This window comes from Orycteropus afer, unplaced genomic scaffold (genome assembly GCF_000298275.1).
Source record: "Orycteropus afer afer isolate SDZICR_OR568_19922 unplaced genomic scaffold, OryAfe1.0 scaffold00001, whole genome shotgun sequence".
In the NCBI taxonomy this organism is placed as follows: domain Eukaryota; kingdom Metazoa; phylum Chordata; class Mammalia; order Tubulidentata; family Orycteropodidae; genus Orycteropus; species Orycteropus afer.
The window spans coordinates 32,010,847-32,034,489 of record NW_006921588.1 but is presented as its reverse complement, the minus strand read 5'-3'; the positions used below and the strand labels follow the sequence as shown (position 1 = coordinate 32,034,489).

At 38.2% G+C, this 23,643-nt stretch overlaps 1 protein-coding gene across 1 annotated transcript in view; it reads right to left on the bottom strand.

Annotated features, from left to right (window-relative positions):
• LRP2 (LDL receptor related protein 2) overlaps nucleotides 1–23,643 on the bottom strand; it is a 187,017-nt gene that overhangs the window by 118,211 nt on the left and 45,163 nt on the right. The window contains exons 15-26 of the mRNA XM_007953659.1: nucleotides 23,227–23,367; nucleotides 19,933–20,136; nucleotides 12,366–12,558; nucleotides 10,528–10,653; nucleotides 9,546–9,676; nucleotides 7,503–7,640; nucleotides 6,676–6,957; nucleotides 5,236–5,475; nucleotides 4,103–4,222; nucleotides 3,883–3,999; nucleotides 1,885–2,262; nucleotides 606–854 (exon numbers count right to left, since the gene is read on the bottom strand). Coding sequence (XP_007951850.1) covers nucleotides 606–854; nucleotides 1,885–2,262; nucleotides 3,883–3,999; nucleotides 4,103–4,222; nucleotides 5,236–5,475; nucleotides 6,676–6,957; nucleotides 7,503–7,640; nucleotides 9,546–9,676; nucleotides 10,528–10,653; nucleotides 12,366–12,558; nucleotides 19,933–20,136; nucleotides 23,227–23,367 — 2,319 coding nt within the window. The remainder of the gene's footprint in view (nucleotides 1–605; nucleotides 855–1,884; nucleotides 2,263–3,882; nucleotides 4,000–4,102; nucleotides 4,223–5,235; nucleotides 5,476–6,675; nucleotides 6,958–7,502; nucleotides 7,641–9,545; nucleotides 9,677–10,527; nucleotides 10,654–12,365; nucleotides 12,559–19,932; nucleotides 20,137–23,226; nucleotides 23,368–23,643) is intronic.

Below are 23,643 nucleotides of genomic sequence, written 5' to 3'. Positions count from 1 at the left end.
GCAGGAAATTTGGTTCTTTTGTGTGTATTAACTTAATGTATGCAAAGATGCAGTGAGGGTTTACTGTGATGGGAAATTTGGCAGTGATAATAATGGTGTTTGCACAGTATGATAGTGTAAATGACATCACTAGTTTGTATACCTGAAAAATGATGACTTGGGAAATGTTGTGTTACATATATTTTTGTAATGATAAATGGAAAAAAATGGAACTAGCACATAACAACAACAACAACAACAACAAACAGCAAGTTTCAGACTTCCACTAACAAAGATACTTCTCTAATGCATGTTCATGCTGTGATTTAAATAAATCATAATTTTAGGCTATGAAACCTATAAAAAATTACTTAAATGATTTTTAAAACATCTTTCACCTGTATATGTTTTAATTTCTATTTCTCAAAATAGACCGCTAAGAACTTCTTGTATATTACCTCATTTAATCTCACAAGAAATTGAGGCTCAGAATGATTATATAACCTGTCCAGGATTCAAATCCATCTGACCCCTAGTCAACATTGTCAAATGCCCACATATGACATATGATCTTACGTTCTGGGATGTGTTGTTAAACTCACTAGAATTTCAAGTTCAATCATTACCTTCAGCTCTGCAAGTCCTCCCATCACCTTCTAATAGGTAGCCTGCATCACACCAGCACCGATAAGAACCTCTCACATTATGACAATGCTGGCTACAAAAGCCTGGAAAATCACATTCATTGATGTCCTCACAGGTCTTAGTATCATTGGCAAGCAGGAGTCCTGATGGACATAGGCATTCAGCCCCAAAGGGCCCTTGAATACACTCATGAGTACAACCAGCATTATTCTCTGAGCAGCTTTCCTGGTCTAGAATAAAGGAAGAGAATCACACAGGGGAAAAGTCAGGAATGTTTGCTTCTTTGAGTCACTCTGAGATAATATTTGTCATGCCACCTTCAATGCCATGCCCATGTAAGAGCTAAGAGCAGCATTCACTTGGAAGAGTTCCACAGACTACTTAATGTCTCCTCTGCTTTACTACCCTTCACACACTTTGGACTTAGACCACCTTCTGCACTACAACCCTCTTTTACTTGGGGAAAAAATCAAGAATCACAATTATCTTTGATAAAGCATGCAAAGAGACCTATAGAAGAGGAAAAGTTAATTGGAATATTAGAGGGCATAGATCCACTAATATACCATCACTCCCTATTTTCAGGACCAAAATGGTAATGACTGAAGCCACCCAAAGACACTTCATGTGCCTGAGGATACAAATGCCCTCTATTTCCATGCGTGCTTTCACTTATTTATAGAAGACATAATACAGAACATGCACTAGAAAGGGAAGTCGGTCAAAATGAATGGGACATTTTCTGCACAAACACAAAACATAAGAAATCTAAAATACTTCACAACCATACCTGGCTGGGGTTCATCTGAGAATGGGCATTGATTAAAGAGGAAAGAAAGAAAGGACAGTAGTTAGGATTACATGCCAATCACAGCAACTGCAATCACAGCAAACACAAATCCCCAGACCTCATTTGTTTTGTGGAAAGTTCTGATTGAAATTAGAAAATATTAAAGTTAGAAAAATGTACAAGCACATTACAAACAGGAAGCAAATTTAATTTAACAATCTAATGACATCATTTAGTCTCGTTTTTCTAACATTAACATGAAAAGAAGTAAAAATACATAACGAAGTGCAAAGGATTTAGTAAGAAATATTATCCAGTGATGATTTATTTGAATTTAATGATAGTTAAGCCCACATAGATTTGAACTCAAAATGAACTGAAATTTGTTTCTAAAAAGCTGCATGGTGACAATGGGGAGGCTACTGCTCAGAATGAATTTATAGCCAGTATACTGTGGTCAAGAAACTTACTGCAAACGGGGGACTCATCTGCCCCATTGGGGCAGTCAGGGATAGAATCACATACTGCACTCAGATTCACACAGATGTTATGGCCAGGGCACTGCCACTGCCAACTGGGACACTGAAAGGCCTGAGTAGGGCAATCTCTCTCATCACTCATATCCCTGCAGTCATTGTCCCCATCACAGAGCCACAATTTGTAGATGCAGTTTCCATTGTCACATAGGTAATGAGTTGAAGGGCAGGTCTTTTGGGGGCAGCCATTGTGCTCATCAGATCCATGGATACAGTCTGGATGCCCATCACACTCCCAACTGCTCGGGATACAGGCACCATCTGCTTGGCACTGAAATTCATCTGGGTGGCACATACCAGGAGGCCTTGTTGCTGGGAGAAAAGCATTTGAAAAATAGGTTTCCAACTGCAATTCATAATCCCTTCTACAGATTAGATTCAGAGAAAATGATTTGGGGTTGATACCAGGTCTATAACACTGACTACAACAGATTCTTTTTCCTGCATGTCTAATATTGATTCAGGTGTAGATTCAGTAACAATATTTTTCCTGACTTAATAAAGAATCACCAGAGCATTTCAATACAATCATGGCTGTTTTGAACTCCAGATGTTTGATATGGAAATTAGCAGTAGATAGTTCATTATTAAATATTAAAAAGTTAATTCTTTGCAAACTTTCCACTATTCATTGAGCAATCCTTAAGAGATATATAAGGTTGCTATCCCTATTTCACAGCAATTAAGTTGAAGGCACTGGCAACTGGCAGTTTAACCTCACAACATCACAGAATAATTCCATATTTCCAGTGATAAACATGAAAATTAGTGACAAAGAATTTCTGACTACTGTGCAAACCTATAAAGTATATAAGTATTTAACTTTAATTTTTCTTTCAATCCATAGATTTAAAGGCTTCTGACTGGGGAGAAGAATTGAAGGAAACCTACTTTTTATGGTATAAAACATAATTACTCAAAGAAACGACCATCTCATTGATGATTTTTTACAAGTCTAAACCCTCATCTATTTAATACAAAAAAAGTGGACCATAATAAACCATCTCCATTACAGATTTCCAGCCAGTGGAGATGACAGGTTCATTAGACCTTGAATCCTCCAAATAGAAGGAAGTTCTTCTCTCTAATCTTCCATAGAATTTTATCTGTACCTTTTTTAAAGACCTTACCTTCTAGGATCTCTTACTGCACCATATATAACTCTAAGAACTTTAAAGACAAGGACCATATATAACATCTTAGCAAGTTTTCAACAAACAATTGCTGAAAGAATGAATTCATTAGAATCATTTCAAATAAAGCTCAGTGCATTTCTGTACCATGAATTGAGCTCCCTGCTGAGGTTCCAAGAAACCAAGGAGAACAAAATCTTACCTAGGAGACTATTACACGTGCTCATTTGTACAACTACCTCTTTTGCTAATTACAAAGCACTACTTGCTAATGTGGGAGCTCTGGTAGCATAGTGGCTAAGACACTTGCCTGCTAACCAGACGGCTGGCGGTTCAAACCCACCAGCCACTCCTCAGAAGGAAGGTTGGGCAATCCTACTTCCGTAGCGATACTGCCTCGGAAACCCAAGGAGGGGTCGCTATGAGTCGGGGCCGACTCGACGGCACATAACAACAACAACAACAACACTTGCTGATGTTAGCTCTGGTGGTATAGTGCCTAAGGCATTTGACTGCTAACCAGAAGGTTGGCGGTTCAAACCCACGAGCCACTCCTTGGAAGGAAAGTTGGGCAATCGACTTCCATAGAGATACTGCCTCAGAAACCCAAGGAGGGGTTGCTATAAGTTGGGATTGACTCGATGGCAGGGAATACTTGGCAATGTCTAATCAATGTTATTGTTATGTTCAATACTGCATTCCTTTGAGAATATTTTGCAATTTAGATTAGATTTTTGCTATGATATTCATGTTGGTAAAAGGAAATGTACCTAAGGCATGCTGGGTACATGGTACTTACGACAGCCTATTTCATCAGATTGGTCATGACAGTCAAAAACACCATCACAAAAGCGTACATTGTTAATACACTGATCCCCACTGGCACACTTGAATTGAGAAGCAGTGCAGTTAAATACTAAGGATGAAAGAGAAAAATATTAGAAATCAACTCAGGGGGAAATTGTAAAACACTGAAAATTTTCTAAGCAGCATGAATAAAATCAAAGCAATCCACTTACCACAATCAGCCTCATCAGATCCATCAACACAATCCCTGTCTCCATCACAGATAAAAGATAGGTCAATACATCGATGGTCAGGGCATCGAAACTGAGTAACATGGCACGTCCCTGTAGATTCTAAAATCATCCAAAATAAGACCAAATAACAGTTTATTTCTTAGTCAGTGGATACTAGAGGTTATATCAACCATACAAGTATTGAAAATTTCTTCCTATCAGCCAACTCAAAGACAAGACAGCTTTTGGAAACAGATTACAGGGCAGAACGTGAAATTGTGATTACAGCTTGGAACTGGGACTACATCTCATAAATACTATTAAATCCATGACTCTAGACCAAAGTTACGCAATGGAGCCCAAATGGGCAGCAAGGCTGGTTATTGACCCGCATGCCTAGCAGCAACAGTGTGTAGAGCACGATGACCAGATTTAATTCACAGTCTAAGCAAAACAACTAGGTTCCTACACTGCTGATAAGACACAGCCTCAAAGTCAGCTGCTCCAACCACATCATGAAGTTGTATTAAATACAGACTCATAGAATGTGAATGCTAGAAGAGGTCTGAAAGCTCATCTACCCCAAAAGGAAAGTGACTTGACTACTCTTGTAACCAAGACTAGAATTGATAGCAGAGAACTTTGCTCCGCCTTAAACTATTATCGCAGACATGAGAATAAGCACCAACTAAAAGGAAATCAAAACTGACAAGATAAAAAGCAGCCAGGTAAGATGGATGAAATTTAAATTCTCTGTGCCTCTTATTCAATTGCCCTTTTGCTTTTACATCAAATGAAAAAAATAAAAAATAACAGCCAAATGTTGGATACTCTTATATTTGTTTTAAATATCTGAAGAGTTAGCTGAGAAATTTTTTTTTCAGTTTCTATCTAGATTTTGTCACAGACAGCCACAGTTTTGTTTCCACAGGACTCTATACTTGTGGGAAGACAATAAGCATCCCATGTATATGCTCATGCCTTTGTTTTTATAGCCTATGATACAGGCTATAAAATTGCCAGATGGAACAGAAACGGCTCAGATGGAATGCAAGTTGAGTGAGCCGTATTGGAAAGTCTGCGAGGTCTTTTTATTAGGTTGATCAACCAAGAGAAACATGTACAAAGCTTACCGCAGTTCTTTTCATCAGACCCATCCCCACAATCATTATCCGTGTCACAGACCCAGCTTCTGGGGATGCACAGGTTATTATCACAGGTGAATTGGTTCTCAGGACAAGAAACAGGCCTTTGGGTGGGGCAGTTCTGCTCATCGCTGCCATCCTCACAGTCATTGTGCTTGTCACACTGCCAGACTGAAGGGATGCACTGACCATGGCCACAACTGAATGCTGAAGGTGCACAGGTGTTATCTGCAACAAAACATATGTTTCATTAAGGCATTGGTTTTTGCAACCTTCCCTCCCCTCTGGTGGTGGTGGGGGGGTGCAGCTTCATTGCACTGGATAATTGTTGTTAGTTCCTGTTTAGTCAACTGAGACATATGGTGACCCCTATCTGTGCAAAATAGGACTGCTCCATAGAGTTTTCAAGGCTGTGACTTTTGGAAGCAGATTGGCAGGCCTGTCTTCCAAGGTACCTCCACCAATCTTTCAGCTAGTAGTCAAGAGCTTAAGCATTTGCATCACCCAAGGTCTCCTGTTTCTACAGCTTTTTAAGTGAGTTCCTTCCTTGCAAAGACTTGGCCCACTTCTCCTTTCTCAGTGGAAGCATTGTACAAAATAAGGAGAAACGTGGATCGAGTGATGACAGGATCAACAACCTTATTATTGGATGACATTTATTTAGGACTTACCATGCTTTATAGATTTTATTAATCCTCATAAGAATAGTATGAGACACACATAATTATCTGCATTTTACAGATGACAAAACTGAGATTTTGAGAAATTTGCCCAAGATTCAAGCTCTAGTTGGTGACTCATCACAATTTCACACTCAGTCTATGAAAACTTGAAAATGTACATTTGGAAAAATGCATACAGATAAAATATTCAGGCAAAAATTTGCACTCTTAAAAACAGAAAGATGATATAAAAGGAAATTTTCAAAAATTTTAGAAAAATGTACATGTTTATTTCTCTCCAAAAATCCAAAAAGATTACTACTAATCTCACTTTGAGAGAGATTCTTGGAATATTCTGCCTTCTGCAATAGCATTTGTTTAGGCTATTAAAATTCACCCCGCCATCAAGTTGATTCTCACTCATAACATCCCCCACTGGGTTTCCAAGACTGTAAATCTTTACAAAAGTGAATTGCCTCATCTTCCTCCCAAGAGCAGCTGGTGGGATTGAACTGCCCACCTTCTAATCAGCATCTAAATGTCACCAGAGCTCCTTATTTAGGCTATTAGGCCCCAATAAATGCTAGCAACTATTTGTAAAACTCATTTATGAAGAATATTTATTGCCCAGCTTCCTAAAAGCTCTTGGAGTACATGTCAAAAATCTGAAATTCTAAAAGGCATTTTTTCCCATATAGATAGATAGTCCAAACACACTCTATGTACTATGCATCTCAGGAACTATCTCCAACATATAGCTACTTACTAAACATGCCACATTGGTGCTCGTCACTGTTATCATGGCAGTCATCAACACCATCACAGCGGTAGTGACTGGGCACACATCTGCCATTATTACAAGAGAAAGAATACAGGCCACATTGCTGCGTTGGTGGTTCATTGGATGGGTCTTCCACACATGTCATGTGATCAGAACTCAGGCTCATTCCATACGGGCAACCACACACCCGCTGAAAATTTGGCACTGGGAAGCAAAAGTGGCTGCAGTCGCCATTAGGGTTGGTGGGTCGACTGCAGTCATTAGAACCTGAAAAAGCAGGACACAAAGGTAGTAAGTCATGCACACTTCTGTTTGGTTGGTCACAGGTTTGGTGGCAAAGGAAAACAAATCATAAATAATATTTTTCAGACCCAATAGAAAGTAGATTGCTCTTGACAATCAACATGCCAAAATTTAACGTTCCATTTAAATATAGAAAAGTGCTAAAAATAAAAAAAAAAAAAGTATTTGTCCTGAAATCTACCATGCAACACTTTTAGGATTAGCAGAGAGGGCAAAAAGTCTTATACTTTTACATACTCTGTGTAATCCAAATCCAAAACCAAACACTGCCATCAAGTCGGATACGACTCATAGCAACCCTTCCTTCCTTGGGTTCCCAAGGTGGTATCACTACGGAAGTAGATTGCCCAACCTTCCTTCTGAAGAATGGCTGGTGGGTTTGAACCACCAGCCTTCTGGTTAGCAGTCTAACATCTTAGGTAAAACTATCAGGAGATACATGAAAGGGGAAAGTAGCCACAACATCAAAGAAATACATTCATACGAAAGAATGTGGCAATTAGACTTACCGGTCTGGGTGTCAGCATCGTACGACTTCACATGCATTATGTTCATGATGCCTTTTCGGATAATGGTCAGCGCCCCACCATCAGTTTTCCTAACTTGAACAATAGCACCCAGTCTCCAGTCAGTAAAAAATACATTCCCTAAGAAGGAAAAGAAGTGATTTATATATTTAGTTATAGCTCACTTATATACAACAGGCTTGTAAATGCTTCTTGCAAATGTGAGAATCTTCTCCCATAAATATCAGCAATATTTTTCTATGACTTGTTACTCTCTAGAAATGACTCTTGGGAAAAGATTTACCCAAGCATGTATGGAGTGTTATGATGACAGGTTTATACCTCTGTAGACTAAAAAAAAAAAAAAACTCATGATTCTTCTGTAAGGCATCGTAAGACATAAAGTACTAACCTGGTTGGTGCTCTCAAGCAAGTGGTTAACCATCAGAGAACCAATTTTTCTCACTGTGAAAAACCAGACTAAATCACCTCTAAGCCCCCTAGCAGATTCTATATACAAACTCTCAAATGAAAACATTTAAATTTCTTTTTAAGCTCAACCATTGTTGTACAAAATTAAAAAGGAATATCTTGTGGGATCAGTAAAAATATCAACACAAGTATGCAAATAGAACAGTAAGACAGAAGCAGAATCAAAAATTGAATCATTTGCACTTTGCACTAGTTACTAAACCAGGGAAGTAAACACATATTTCAACAGAGTTTTTATAAAGTAGGTTTTCTCCTCAACTTAATTAACTATAAAATCCAATTAGCTTGGCTGGGGCGGGGGGGACACCCAAAATGTCACAACTTAATCATTACATCAGTTTCCATTTGTGACTGAATCAACTAATCAAATATTAGATTCATTAAATCTTATCTGCACTGACTAATAATTGCATTCTTCAAGAAGTTTGATAAACCTTTCATTAAAAAGATGCAAATGTCCATGGTGTTGAGCAGTAACAGAACTTTCCATAATAAACTCACAATGAAGCACAGTGAAACTTTAAATACAACGAGCTCCTCCCCAGTGAGTGCCCAGCAAACTGTCATATGAACTATATTTACTAATTCTACATTCACAGTGCATATTCATGGGAAAAATTCTTTAATTTACAGTCAGTATCTGATGGTGCAGTGATTAAATGATTGGGCTGGTAACTAGAATGTCAGTGGTTCGAACCCAGCAGCCACTTCATGGGAGAAAGATGAGTCAGCCTGCTTCTGTAAAGATTTATAGCCTTGGGAACCCTATGGGGCAGTTCAGAATTGATTCAATGGCAGTGGGTTTGTTTCTGTTTTTTTTTTAATCCAGTGTTTTGAAGCACTATGTTAATTATTCAAAGTAAGAGGTTTCAATCAAAGAACTAATATATAACTGGGGTCTTTGGTGGATCACAAAATAGAACCCCTCTTAACTGAATCCATTATGGCTTGTCAACCAAAACTGAACAGATTTCATTCCCTCCACACCCCCTCACCTGGGACTTTTGTGCGGTGCACAACTACACAACCACTCACAGACAGCCTTTTCCAGGACTAAACAAACTACATGCTTCGTGGTGACAAGCTATAGTCTTACTTCCTGCAACTCAACTAACATGTTGCATGTCTACATTCAAGAGGGGAACTGTTGCCTAAGGCATCAGACTGCTAACCAGAAAGCTGCCCGGTTCACCAGGCCCTCCTTGGAAGGAAGGTTGGGCAATCTACTTCCGTGGTGATACCCCCTCAGAAACCCAAGGAGGGGTTGCTATGAGTCAGATACAACTCAACGGCAGTGAGTTTGGTTTTTTTTGGTTGGGATATTGAATTACATAATACATGTAATCTACAAAGTACTACACCCATAAGTTGTCATTATTATCTAAATGTGTCCAAAACAAAACACACTCAAAGTGAAACATTCAGCACACAAACCAATGTTTTGTCTATAAAATAGCATCATTTTAATTTTTTATATTCTAATGTGACTGGCTTTTCTGGAATTGTGAGATGAGTGTACTGCTACAACATACAGTTTTATTGCTACAAACTTACCTCCCAAGACAGTAAGTCCAAATGGATGTGTCATCTGGTCTACATGGCCCAGGGATCTTCTGTCTGAACCATCAAAAGTGCTGTGCTCTATTTTGTCAAAAAAGGCATCTACCCAGTATAATCGTAAAGCACTAAATTAACAAAAGACTTGGTTAGATGTTATTCAGAAATTAGCAGAGCAATTCTTTACATTGATGGCATTCAAAAACAGTTTAGTTGACATATTTATTAAACAAATTAGCATTTTTATGATCCCCAGAAAGATATAGTTAACTTTCATGAAGTAGTTTTCAATTAATTGTCTTAGAAAACTTGAAGTTTCATATTTCCCTGTGAAATCATCAAGTCAAGAAACATTGACAGGAGCCCTGATGGAGCAACAGTTAAATGCACAGCTGCTAACCAAAAGGCTGATAGACCCCCCCCCCCCAGCAGCTCTGCAGGATAAAGACCTATAAAAATCCTGTGAGGCAATTCTCCTTTGTCACATGAGATCACTATGATGACCAACTCGACTAACAACAAAAAACCAAAAATACATTTCTTCCCCGTCTCCTATAAACTACTTTGGCATTTAATGTCTATAAATGCCATCCAAGGGTGCATAAAATAAATACACACTTGTTGATTAATTGATTCCAAAGATGCTCCCTGTAAGAAATTACAGATGGCCAGCAGTTCATCAAATCTGTCCCACTCTTAATAAGGTTCAGGACACACCTCCTCCATACTTACCATCCCTACCTCCTGGAATGGTGGTCCCCTAGCATGTTCTGAGCATATGTTGTTGTTGTTGTTATGTGCCGTAGAGTCGGACTCAACTCATAACAACCCCTCTACATCCTTCTCCAATAACCTCCTTAAAAAACTGAGGGCAAGCAGTACCAGCTTTCTGGCATACACACAGCCCCACATTACCTCAATATGCCGCATATGTTTCCACAATAGAGAGAACTCAGTAATACAGATGATTCCTACTTACCTCCAATCTATGGCCAACCCATTGGGCCATCCAAGAGTAGTGTTTACTATAGGCAAAGCGTGAGAGCCATCACTCCATGCTCTCATAATTTTAGCAGGACGGAACCAATCAGTCCAGAATATATACCTAGAAAATGAGGTAACAGGTCAAGAATTTTAACACTGGGACAAACTACATGACTTAGAGAACATGCAGAATCTCCAAAGACTTGCTGCAATTAATTCCTTTCTCTATATATGTTATAGTGCTTAGCCAACGTAGTGGACAATTAGTCTAATTCTTATTTACAAGTCCTGTTATGAACAAGTGGCCAAAATCACAAGCACCAATGACATTCATGATTCTAAAGTGACTGTGCATTCATTTTTCACTCTAAAATCAGTTTAGGGAATGGAAGTTGGGACTACTAGGTTTAAAATAAATAAATAAATACAAGTTTTTCTGCCTTAATATATTAAGGTTATAACTGTTAACTGACATTACATTGAGAAAAAAAAGAAAAATTTTACTCTTTTTAAAGAGAGTAAAATTCAGTGAAAATCTACAAAGATAGTAAAAAGATTGACTGTCCATAGCCCACTTTTAGAGATTTTTTAGACATTTATTTTGAAAGTTGCCTGGATAATTCTGGCATCTAGAGCAGAGAGCCAATGTCCTAGACTTTAGGATATTAACACCAAACAGATTCTTTAAAAAGGCATAATGCAGCTTACACTTTAATTCATTTCAAACACATTTTAAATACTCCATGTTGTTGAAATACATGAATTGGAAAACTGATTTTAATCTCTCTTTTTATAAATTAGACATCCCGGAACTACTAAATCTTTGTTTAGTCAACTTCCAGGAAAATGTGTCATCCCTGATAAAGAATACAGCCAAATCAACAAAAATATCTTACTCAAGACCTCTTTCTTTTGTATTATTCCAAGGAGTTGCAAAAAGGCTTTTTTTTTCTCTTTTAAAAGAAACTTAGGAATCAAAATTAGTCTTTTCCAAAATGTGACTTCAAATTATGTTAAATGAAGGAATCATTAGAAAAAGAATCTAATAACTTTTCAAAACAAAATGCCAATTAAATTCATAAGAAAATTAAGGCAACAATATCACAAGTTTTAAAATTTATTTCTTATGAAACTTTGATATTCCTGAGTGGTGAAAATGATTAAGTGCTCAGCTGCTAACTGAAAGGCTGGTAGTCCAACCAGAGGCTTCTCAGACCTGAAAAGCTGCTTCAGAAAAATTCATCACTGCAAACCCTATGGAGCAGGGAGTCACCATGTGTCAGAATCACTATGTGCTATGTGCTGCATAATTTAGATTGGTTCTAAGCAGACATGTTAACTATTAATCACATATAAATAAGATCGGTAAGCACCACTGTATAACAGTAAAACATGAAACTTTGTGGTCGGAAAGACTTTTTAATCAGAAAACTACTAAATGATTAAGCAAGTTTTGCTAAGCTTTATATTAGCACATTAAAGCAGGGAAAGAATTTGAGCCTTTGCTGATAATTCTGCTGCATATTCCTACAGAATCTGTATTACCTTGCTCAGTCCTCTGAAACTGTTGGGGGGGGTGGGGAGGTACACTGCACTGAGGCTAAGAAACCTGAAACTTGAAAGAAAGTTTTTTGAAACAGATCTAGTGATTAGTTTATACTAAAGAGATAATATTTAAGGTGATTTCAATTTATACAGTTCAATCTCGTATTTGTTAAATTTGCCAAATCCCTATGGCATCACTTTTCAGGGGCTGTAAAAGACAGACAGCTTTTTTTCAAGTTTTTTTTTTTTTTTTTTGAAGCTTTTTTTCAAGTAAGTGATCACACTTACCCCAAGACAGGATGAACTACGAGTGATCGTGGGTTATTTAAATTCTGGACTATTTCTCTTCTCGATTTATCAGCTAGCCTCATGACACTGATAGACCTGTAAGAAGCTTCTGTCCAATAGAGATTCTTTGAAATCCAGTCAAAAGTCAAACTTTCAACATTTTCCACCCTGTTCGCTGTAAGAATTTCTCTTCCTATAATTTAAAATATTGATATGACATATATTTTACTACTACATATTTAAATTTTGTGTCACTGTTAACAGCATATTTCAGTAACATATATGGAATTCTTAAGGAAAAAAAATGTTGAACACTAACATGAAACATGAGGTAAACATAGAATTTTTCTATTCTCAAGACTTTGGATCTAAAGAATAGATATGATTCTGATAAATAGAACCAGGAGTGGTGTGTGCTGGATTTACTCCCTTCCAGAAAAAATTTCTCATTGCAGAACATGCGAAAAATAGATACCTGAGTTCACCTACTCACAAACACCACCCACAGACAACTGTGATGAGCTGACACTGCCAGGTACGACTAGGGGGTAACTCTGAGGTATTACTGCCCAACCCTCTCACCCACTGTTTCTCACATCCACAAGGTTGCCAAGTTGGGAAAAAAACAGCAAAGATACCAGAAAGGGTATCAGAACTGGGTAAAGACCACTTTCCCTCTTTCAAGAAGCTTGTCCATAAAATGACAAAGAGAGAGAACTACAACTAGAAAGGAAATGGGGTGGAGAGTGGGTTGAACTTTTTAGGGGAAAAAAATGTATATATAAATATGATGAGGAAAAGTCCATAGGGAAAAAGAAGAGAGCGAGAAAAGTTAGAGAAAAGGAGGGAGGATTGATGAAGCAGGCTCCCTGGGGGCTTTAATCAGCCAATCTGGACTTCAATTTTATTTCTAACAATTCATTTTCTGCATATATGCTTAGTCAGAAAAACAGAGCAATGTAATACCTCCAGTGGAGGGGCCTAACCACTGACTGTAAGACTATTTTAAACGGTATCTTGCTTAGCAGATGGACTTGTGGTTGGTTGAAGGGATGATAAGAATTCGAGTTTTACCAAGCTGATGGAAGCTGACCTGTGAAGACATACACTACATGTGGCTTAGAAATACACTACCACCTTTTAGGGAGAGCTAAGCTTAAGTGGAGTTGTTGGAGTTCAGGGGACCTAATTCTAGTAAGCAGAAGAGGTGCATTACACAACAGAATGGTCACACATTTACCTCCTCTTTCTCCCAAAATTCTATTAAAATGACAGCAGATGTGGGATTTGCATAAGTCTATGAGTCAGGTTTGACTCGACAGCACATAACAACAACAACAACATAGAGGGAAAGGAATTGAAGAATTGATAACTAACTAGTGGGGAGTGGGAGAGAAAGCTGCAAACCCAGTGCCTACAGATGAGACACATGCCCACACAGAAGCAACAGGTTTTGAGAAAGGCAGTGACAAAGAACTAAGGGGGATCAGTAAAAGGAGGAATTATACCCCCAGGTATCTCCCAGATTCTGTGCAGCTAAGCTAGTCTCTTATCTACCTCCTCTAACGAAGGTCAGAGGATTTATTCTCTGGACAAAGTAAAGCAGAGAGGCTGTGGGATCAGGATGCACCATGGAGTACTGGGATGGACACAGAACTGACTACAGGGAGATTATGTGAACGCTGAACAGAAGGGCCCTCAGCCTTTTTTCCTCTCTACTTCTCACAGAACACAGATAGCCAGTTACCCCAACTTTCCTCCCCCTCCCCAGAACTGAGGAGTATGCTAAGGAGAAATTGACTGATAAAAGGAAACTCCCCAATAAAAGGTTGGTTCACCACCTGAAATGCACCTGCTGCTAAGGCACATCCACACATACGGACATTCTGGTCAGCCTTTCACAGCCCAACCCTTCATATGAAATGAGGTTCCCAGGAATTTGGAGAAACCTTCCTTCATGAAACAAAAAGATGGGAAAAAACCGAAAAGAAAAGCAACTCAAAGGAAATGGAAACAGAGGAAGGTTGACTTTAAAATGACACTAATATTACAGAAATAAGAGAAACTGAATTTATTAAAAAATACCAGGTTATTACAAAAAACATAATCAGAGAAAAAAAAAGGCACTTCAAAATTTAAAATATTACAAATGAAATTTTTTAAAAAATGCAAAAATTCTCCCAGAACAATATGATAGATGAAAACTAAGACAGAAAAGATAAGAAAAATAAGATAATTTACTACTAACATTCTACTACCAGGAATAAAAGAAAAAATAAACAGGGAAAAAACAAAGCAGGGAAATTTTCCAGAATGGAAGGGCATAAGGAGATGACAAAGGGATCCTAAAGGCTCCCAAAGAGGAACAAACACAAAACACAATAAAAGCACAATACTAAGAGAAATGCTGCTCAGAATGGCAATGGACTTTGGACATTGAGGAGAAGATAGCAGATGAATGCCTCAAATTTCTGAGGTAAAAATTTCTCTATACTCAGCTAGACAGTCAAAACTGAAGATAATTCAAATGTCTGTCAGCCATTCAAATGTCAAAACAGTAAGCCACCCCACTCCTCTTTTTTTGCCTCAGCAAAATGAGGAAGGTGAGAAAGGAAACTCAGAACAAGGTCTTAATCTGGGGGAGAAAATACTACAGATTGTTTCCCATCTTTGGTTAGGCATTTGATCAATCTTTTGTGCATTTAGGAAAAACATATGACAATTATATAGAAAGCTAAGCAAAACTCCAGAATTTTGTTCAAGAATATTATCACAAAATACTACGTGGCTTAGCAGTGAACCATAATTAAATTGTATTAATAAACATAGGAGCACTACAAGTCAGATCAACTCGACGGCAGTAGATTTGGGTTTTTTGGATCTTAACAAGAGCTACCATTCCTATTTTACAGATTAGGAAAGTAATTTACCCAAATTTAAAGGGCTAAAATAGGCAGGGAGCCAAGATCCAAAAGCAGGCCGTCTGGCTTCAGAGTTGGCCCTTTTACTTGCTACAGTATAGTGGCTATTGCAAATAGCATGTGTTCAAGCCACTAGCAATTTTTTTTTTTTAATTTTAAAACAAAAAGAAGCTACCCACCCCCTCTCTCTATGAGGAAGTTAAGAACCCTTAGTGAATATACATACTCAGCAATACAGGGAACTCTGGGACCAACTATCAGGTACAGTAATTAATCTTCCTGATTGGAAGCCACACACTCAAGAAGTATTCAGTTCCTCAATCTCAAAACATTTTTACTGTGACTATAATTAGTAGCAGAGTAAGGAATACCAATTCATCTCCTCATTTCCAAGCAGTCTTCCTTCCTGTTGTTGTTATTGATACCTGTGGTTATAATCCTATTTGGGAATGGGTTTTTGTTTTTATTTTAATGAGGCAATATTAGTGGAAGGTGTGTCTTAAATCAATCTCTTTTTAAGTAAGCACAAACAAGCCACATGAGCCAAGGAAGCAAGGAATAGAAGCTGAAAAGAGACAAGAGCTCCCCCACCAACCCTGAATTCTGACTTCTTGCCTCTTAAACAGTGAGAAAATACATTTCTGTTCCTCAAGCCATGTACTTGTGGTATTTTTATAGCAGCACTACATAACTGAGACATGTCATCATCCAATAAAGTATCCCACAGTAAAGTGTGACTGGTCATAGCTTATCTTTCTGTGGTCATTACATAGATTTTTTTAACAGAATTCCGGTCAGCTACAAACTTATAGTATATTAATATTTCATGTAATTCATGTCTTTTTAAAAAATTATTAGAAACGATACAAATCTACAAATAGAAATCCAGAAGATGAATTCTAAAATTTCAAAAATAGATAATACATTGAACAGGCAAAAGAGTAGAATTGAATCAATGAAAGACAGAATTAGTGAGATTGATGACAAATACTTCAATATTACTTTGTTAAAGGATCAATCAAAACAAAATGAAGAAAGACTAAGATTCATAAGGGATACCAGAACAGAAAGAAACAAAAACAGAGAAAATTGCCAAACATTTGTTGGAAGAGAATTTCCCTAATATGAAGAAATGAGAATATATCCATTTAAGAAGCTCAATGAACCACCAATACGATAGACCCCAAAAGAAAATCACCAACATGTATCATAATCAAACTCACCAATACCAAAGACAATAAAAGAATCCTGAAAGCAGCATAGGAAAAATGAAAAGTTACCTACAAAGGGCAACCAATTTCTCAGCAGAAACCACTTAGGCAAGAAGACAATGGGATGATATATATAAAGCCCTGAAAGAAATATTTCCAACCAATAATTATATGCTAGAAAAATTGTCCCTCAAATATCATGGTGAAATTAAGGCATGTCCAGAGAAGCAGAAATTAAGGGGATTTGTGAAAACCAGACCAACCACACAAGAGATCTCAAGGGAGTCCTTCAGACAGAGAACCAACAACAGCAAATGACAACTGATAATTAACATACATGATGGCATAACCCAGAAACCAACCCAGTTATAGAAGTATCCAAAGTAACATATGCTTACAAGATTGTAAACAGGGAATCAGAGACATCAATTTATAAATGAAGACAACTACAAACCAAAAAAGGGAAAAAATAGTGTAGTTACAGAACTTCTTTTTTTTTTCTTTTTCTTTATTAGGATTTGGGTGAAGATTTACAGAGTAAATTCACTTTTCATACAGCAGTTCGCATATACTTTGTCTCATGACATTGACCAAAATTTACAATGCAACAGCTCCCCTCCCACTTCCTCCCCATAGTTACCTCCTCCCAGTGTCCATCCCTTCATACTCTTCTGCACCCTGAGCTATCTCCCTGTGCATAAGCAGCCCTTCCTTCTCCCATGATTGCTCTCTCCAGGGCGTGTGTCTACTTGAGGTAAATGTTTAACTCACATGCCTGTACTTTGTTTGGCTGGAAACCACAGTTGTGGGTTCAATTCCAGACCTGAAGGGCAGCTAGGGGCCATAGTCTCAGTGGTTACACCAGGCTCTATTGGACCAACAAACCTGGTCCCCACCTTCTTTTTTTTTTTTTTTTTTTCCTCCAAATGATTTTGAGTTTTGTTCCACATTGTTCTCCCTCTTTATGCAGGATCTCCTACATCCCTTCCAAGTGGATGGCAGTGGTAGCTGGGCACCATCTAGTTCTTCTGGTCTCATAGTTGTATAGGTTGCAGATCGGATGGTGTACCAGTCGCTAGGACTGATTGTTTCCATTAATTTTGGTTTTCTTCTTTCTTCTTGACGAGGAGAGACCCGTTGTTGCATCTAGATGGCAGCTTCCTAGCTTTTAAGTCCCAGTCGCTACTCACCAAAGTAGTAGGTGGAACAATGTTTTGTATAGTATGTTATGCCAATTGAGCTTGATGTCCCCTAATACTACTTCTAAATGGTGAAGAAGTCAAGACAATGGTGAGATAGAACAGACTATTCTAAACTAAAATCGACAAACCACTGGTAAACTTAACAAAGGAAAAGAAGGAGAATTCTACCAAACGTTCAGGAGAACTGACATTAATCCTACTCAAACTATTCCAGAGCATAAGAAAGGACGGAATCCTCCCAGATTCACTTTATGAAGCAAGAATAAACTTGATACAAAAACCAGGCAAGGACATCACTAAAAAGGACAACTACAGACCAATATCTCTCATGAATATAGACAAAAAATCTTCAACAAAATCCTAGCCAAGAGACTCCAACAACATATCAAAAAAAATAATACATTATGACCAAGTGGGTTCATCCCAGGTATGCAAGGATGATGGTTCAGCATTAGAAATACAATCAACACAATCCATCGCATAAGTAAAATAAAGGAAAAGAACCACATGATCATATCAATCAATCCAGAAAAGGCATTTGATAAAACCTAACATCCATTCTTGATAAAAACTAGGAATAGTACAAAACCAACAGCCAACATTATTCTCAATGGAGAGAGTCTGACACCCAAGAGACTCAGCAAGAAAAGTACTGGAATTAATTGAGAGATTTAGCATATTGGCAGGATACAAGATCAACACACAAAACTCAGTTAGATTCCTCTACACCAGCAAAGAGAATACTGAAAAGAAAGTCTACAATAGCTACCAAAAGGATAAAATACTCAGGAAAAAAATCTTATGAGGGACATAGAAGATCTATACAAAGAAAACTACAAAACAGTACTTCAAGAAACCATAAGAGATCTACATAAATGGAAGAACATACCAGGCTCATGGATAGGAAGATTTTTATCGAGAACTAAGATATTAAAATTCACATATTTCAAAACAAAATTCAGCCATTGATTTCAATCACTAGGCCAACAAACTTTTCACTTAAACAAATAATGAAAATAACGCTTTTCTCTTTTGTTCCCTAATGACCTCTTGATGACGTGGGCCTGAACCTGGTATAGGAAAAAAGGTGGTCACTCCCTAGGGCTTAAGAGAATCAGGGGCGGGGACCCAGGGACTGCAATATTAACAGTTCCAGGCCCCACCACTGATTAATGGCACTTGACACTTTATGCCCCAGTTTTCTCATAAGTAAAACTAGAAAATTGGGCTCAATTACATCTTGCATAGAATATTTACTAATTTTGTGATATCTGGGAGCTTTTAAGTCACATTAGAAAAGAGACCTAGGGGACAAATTTCTTAGTCAACCACTCGGATGGAGTGAGTTATTGGGCCTGTGAGCTTGGGACCATGGTCACAAGGGACATCAAGCTCAATTGGCATAATATACTACACAAAAATACTGTTCTACAGCCTACTTTGTGAGTAGTGACTGGGGTCTTAAAAGCTTGCAAGCAGCCATCTAGATGCAACTATGGATCTCTCCTCATCCAAAGCAAAGAAGAATGAAGAAAACTAAAGATACATGGAAACAATTAGTCCAAGGGTTAGTGGACCATGCAAACCTCAGCCTATAAAATCATGAGACCAGAAGAACTAGGTGGTGCCTGGCTACCACCATCAACCACCAGGAAAAGGATCATTGCAAGAGTTCCTGGATACAGTGGGAGAACAATGTGGAACAAAACTCAAAATTATAAAAAAGACCAGGTTTGCTGGCCTGATAGAGCCTGGTCTGGAAATGAACTCACTCCTCCCATAGCTTCCAGCCAAACAATGCACAGGTGTATAGGGTAAACATTTACATCAGGTAGATACACTCCTTAGAATTATGAATCATGGCAGAACAGAAGGGCAGTGCTAGCACAGGGAGATAGCTCAGGGGGCAGGGATGCATAGGAAAGAAGGACACAGGAAGAAGCAACTGCAGGGAAGAAGTGGGAAGAGGGAATAGCACATAGCCAACTAACCTATTCACAGCTTTTCACACACTTGACATTAAAACTACTTTTATGTTATCATTTCTAAAGTAGACCTTCAATTCTAAGTTATTTTGAAAATATAGAAAAGGTGTATGCTTTAACTTAATTCACAAAAGCAATCAATTTTTTAGCAAGCTTAGCAAAAGATCCTGTTTCAGAAGTGGATATAAAGCTTTACTGAGCAAATTATTAATACTGAAAACTCACAGGCAAAAAAAAACCTTACTCACCTGTACCATCAATGTTTTGCTTACAAATTGTATCTTGTGCTGTATCTGAGAAAAAGATAATTTTCTCCTGAGCCCAAAAATCAACCCCAACAAAGAAAGAATTCCTTGCTGTCACTGGAATCATGACATCTTCCTGGGAACTGAGGGTGGATGGAATCCCACGAATGGCCACTTGGGATGAAAAAAGCAGGAATTTCTTAACAGCTGTAGGAAGAGGGACACACAGCACAGTCAGCCACAAACAGGGTTCTTGACCCCCCAGATTCCAAAAATGTAAATTATAATTCTAAAATGCATGTATGAGCATAAAACTAAACTTTTAAAAACGTTAGTTGGAAATAACAGGAAGAGGGAAAGAAAAATGATAAGACGCTATGAAGAAATTTTTTTTTATATAAAAGATGCTGTCCATGTATTTAATTACTAAAATATAATCAACTGAACTCCACAATTACATCAAAATTTCCAAGTTTGCATTAACTTTTATATAGAAGCCTACACCAAGAAGTCTGTTACAGTTTCTGATGAATTAAGACCAAGAGAAGAATTACTAAACAGCAACCAGAAGAAATATGGAGAGGAAGAAAGCTAAAGGAAATAGGAAAGGAGTGATGTTTAAACTGAGAGAAGGAGAGTAACAGTATGTAAAGAAATGTAAAGAGAGATGGCAGTATACTCATGACAGAAATTAGACATGAATGAGAGATTTTAAAACAATGTAGTGTTGATATAATAAAACACATGGCTTTTAAAATGAAGATTTTTTTAAATTTTACTGTGATTCGGGTGAAAATTTACAGGACAAATTCATTTTCCATACAGCAGTTCACATACACATGTCTCATGACATTGACTGCAATCTCCCACAATGCAAGAGCTCTCCTCCCACTTCCACCCCACAGCCACCTCTTCTCTGTGTCCTTCCCTCCCATGCAGTCTTGCCCTTTGAGCTGTCTCCCTGCACATACACAGCCCTTCTATTCTCTCAAGACTGATCTCTCCAAGGAGTATATCCACCTAATGTAAATGTTTAGCTCATATGCCTGTCTTCTGTTTGGCTAGAAGCCACAGGAGTGGGTTCATCTCCAGACCTGAAGGGCAGCTAGAGGCCATAGTCTCAGGGGTTCCATCAGACTCTATCAGACCAGCAAACCTGGTCCTTTTTTTTATTTTTTTTTATGATTTGATATGTTGTTCCACATTGTTCTCCCACTCTATCCAGGATCTCCTACATAGATCCCCTAAAATGAGTTTTTATCTGAATCTAGAATTACCTACAAAGTTAACAAATTCATCTGAGAAAGAATGAGACAGAAATAACACCATCTGGGGAGACAGCATTTGTCAACAGCATAAAAAAGGAGCATAGTAAAAGTGAAAAAAAAAGAAAGAAATATTGTAGGAAAGCATTTCAGCATCACCTGAGACTGAGGCAGCACCTAATTATGAGTAGATGGGTAGACATCCAAAGGGATGTCTTGCTTGAAAGGCAAGAATGAAACTTAGAGGCAGATATTAAGAAAACAGCTAAATGCTCATGTTCATCACAGCAGTATTTACAATAGCAAAAAGATGGAAACAACCTACGTGCCCATCAGCGGAAGAGTGAATGACCAAACTATGGTACATACACATACTGGAATGCTATGCAGCACTAAAGAAGAGCCTGCAAAACACCGCATAATATGGATGAACTTGGAGGACATTATGCTGAATAAAATAAGTCAATCACAGAAGGACAAATATAGTATTAGTTCATTGTTGTGGAGGATCAAGGAAAGGTTTATATATGGACGGAAACTTTCTTTGTTGGTTGCCAGGGGTAGGAGGAAGGGGATGAAACACTGAAAAAAAAAAAAAGGGGGAGAACAGCTAAAATGAAAAGTGAAGAATGAGATGGGGAATTGAGCCACCTCAGTGCTCAGGAGTTTGGAATATAGAAATAAAGCCGGTGGGAATAAGATGTAATTACCTATTTCAAAGTGTCATAAATGCATAACATACTACACAAAAACATTGTTCAACATACTACTTTGGCAAGTAGTGACTGGGATCTTAAAAGCTTGCAAGTGACCTTCTAGATGCAATGATGGGTCTCTCCTCATCCAGAGCAAAGAAGAATGAAGAAAATCAAAGAAGCATGGAAACAATTAGTCCAAGGGACTGGTACACCATGTGATCCTCAGCCTATATGACTATGAGACCAGAAGAACTAGATGGTGCTTGGCTACCACTGGCAACCACTTGGAGGGGGATTTGTGTAGGAGATCCAGAATAGAGTGAACAATGTGGGAAAAAACTCAAAATCATTTGGAAAAAAAAAAGGGGGACAAGGTTTGCTGGTCTAATAGAGCCTGGTGGAACCCCTGAGACTACGGCCCCTAGCTACCCTTCAGGTCTGGAATTGAACCCACTCCTGTGGCTTCCAGCCAAACAAAAGACAGGCGGATGAGCTGAACATTTACAATAGGTGGATATACTCCTTGGAGAGACTGGAGATCAATCATGGGAGAATAGAAGGGCTGAGTATGCACAGGGAGACAACTCAGGGGGCAGGAGTGCATGGGAGGGAAGGACACAGGGAAGAGGTAACTATGGGGAAGAAGTGGGAGGAGAGCTGTTGCATTGTGGGAGATTGCAGTCAACGTCATGAGACGAAGTGTATGTGAACTGCTGTATGGATAATGAATTTGTTCTGTAAACTTTCACCCAAATCACAATACAATTTTTTTTTAAAGTGCCATAAGTAGTAGTCAATAAAAGTGATGAGAAGTACTTCCCAGTCCACCCAGGTATACATAGTAAAGAAAAGAACTCAAAATTAAATCATATGGATTTTCAAGACCATAGTTAATAAAAAGAGAAAAGGATTTTGGGAAGAAAACAGAGGAAAGGGAGCCCAAGAAAACCTTAGATACGGAATTTAAGGACAGAAGTTCCTGGGTAGTACAAGTGGTTATGACACTTGGCTACTAACCAACAGATTGGAGGTTCAAGTCCACACAGGGATACCCCAGAAATCTCCCAAAAATTAGCTTCTGGAGCACAGTTCTTCACTGATACTCAGGGGTCACCCTAAGTAGCCGTCGACTCTGTGGTAACTGCTTGATTACCAAGGGCAGCTCTGTTTTAATGAGGGAGATGTCCTCTGGTCTACAGAAAGCTTATCCACCATGAATAGGTAAGATGGGGAACTGGCATAGTCCAGGAGCAGCAGTTGTCTGGGTAGGGGCATGCACGCATGTACCTGTGTGTACTGCCTGCCAGAAAGACAGTCCAAAATAGATTTCTTACCAACACAGTGGTGGTCATCTGCAGCCAGGTCAAAACCAATGGTACACTTGCAGCGGTAACCCAAACCATCATTATCTGTTATGTGGCTGATGACACAGACCTGTTCACAACCTCCATTGTTATTTCCACAAGGATTTACAGCTGGAGTTAAAAAAAAGAAAAAAGAAAAGAAAATGCATGGAGTTAAATCCCAATTAGAAATGTGTAATTATCTAAGCCATGTAAAATTCATTTGAGCCTTATCAGTGAAATATGGTAGCAATGGATTTGAAACTCAATGGAGACATCACTACCCCTCACTATTGTATACATCCACATCTGGTTCATTGACCCTCCTAATTTCATTGCTCTCAAATTAGTGGTGGAAAAAACAGAACTCCCACAACTGAATGACTTTGGTGATTCTTTATATATATA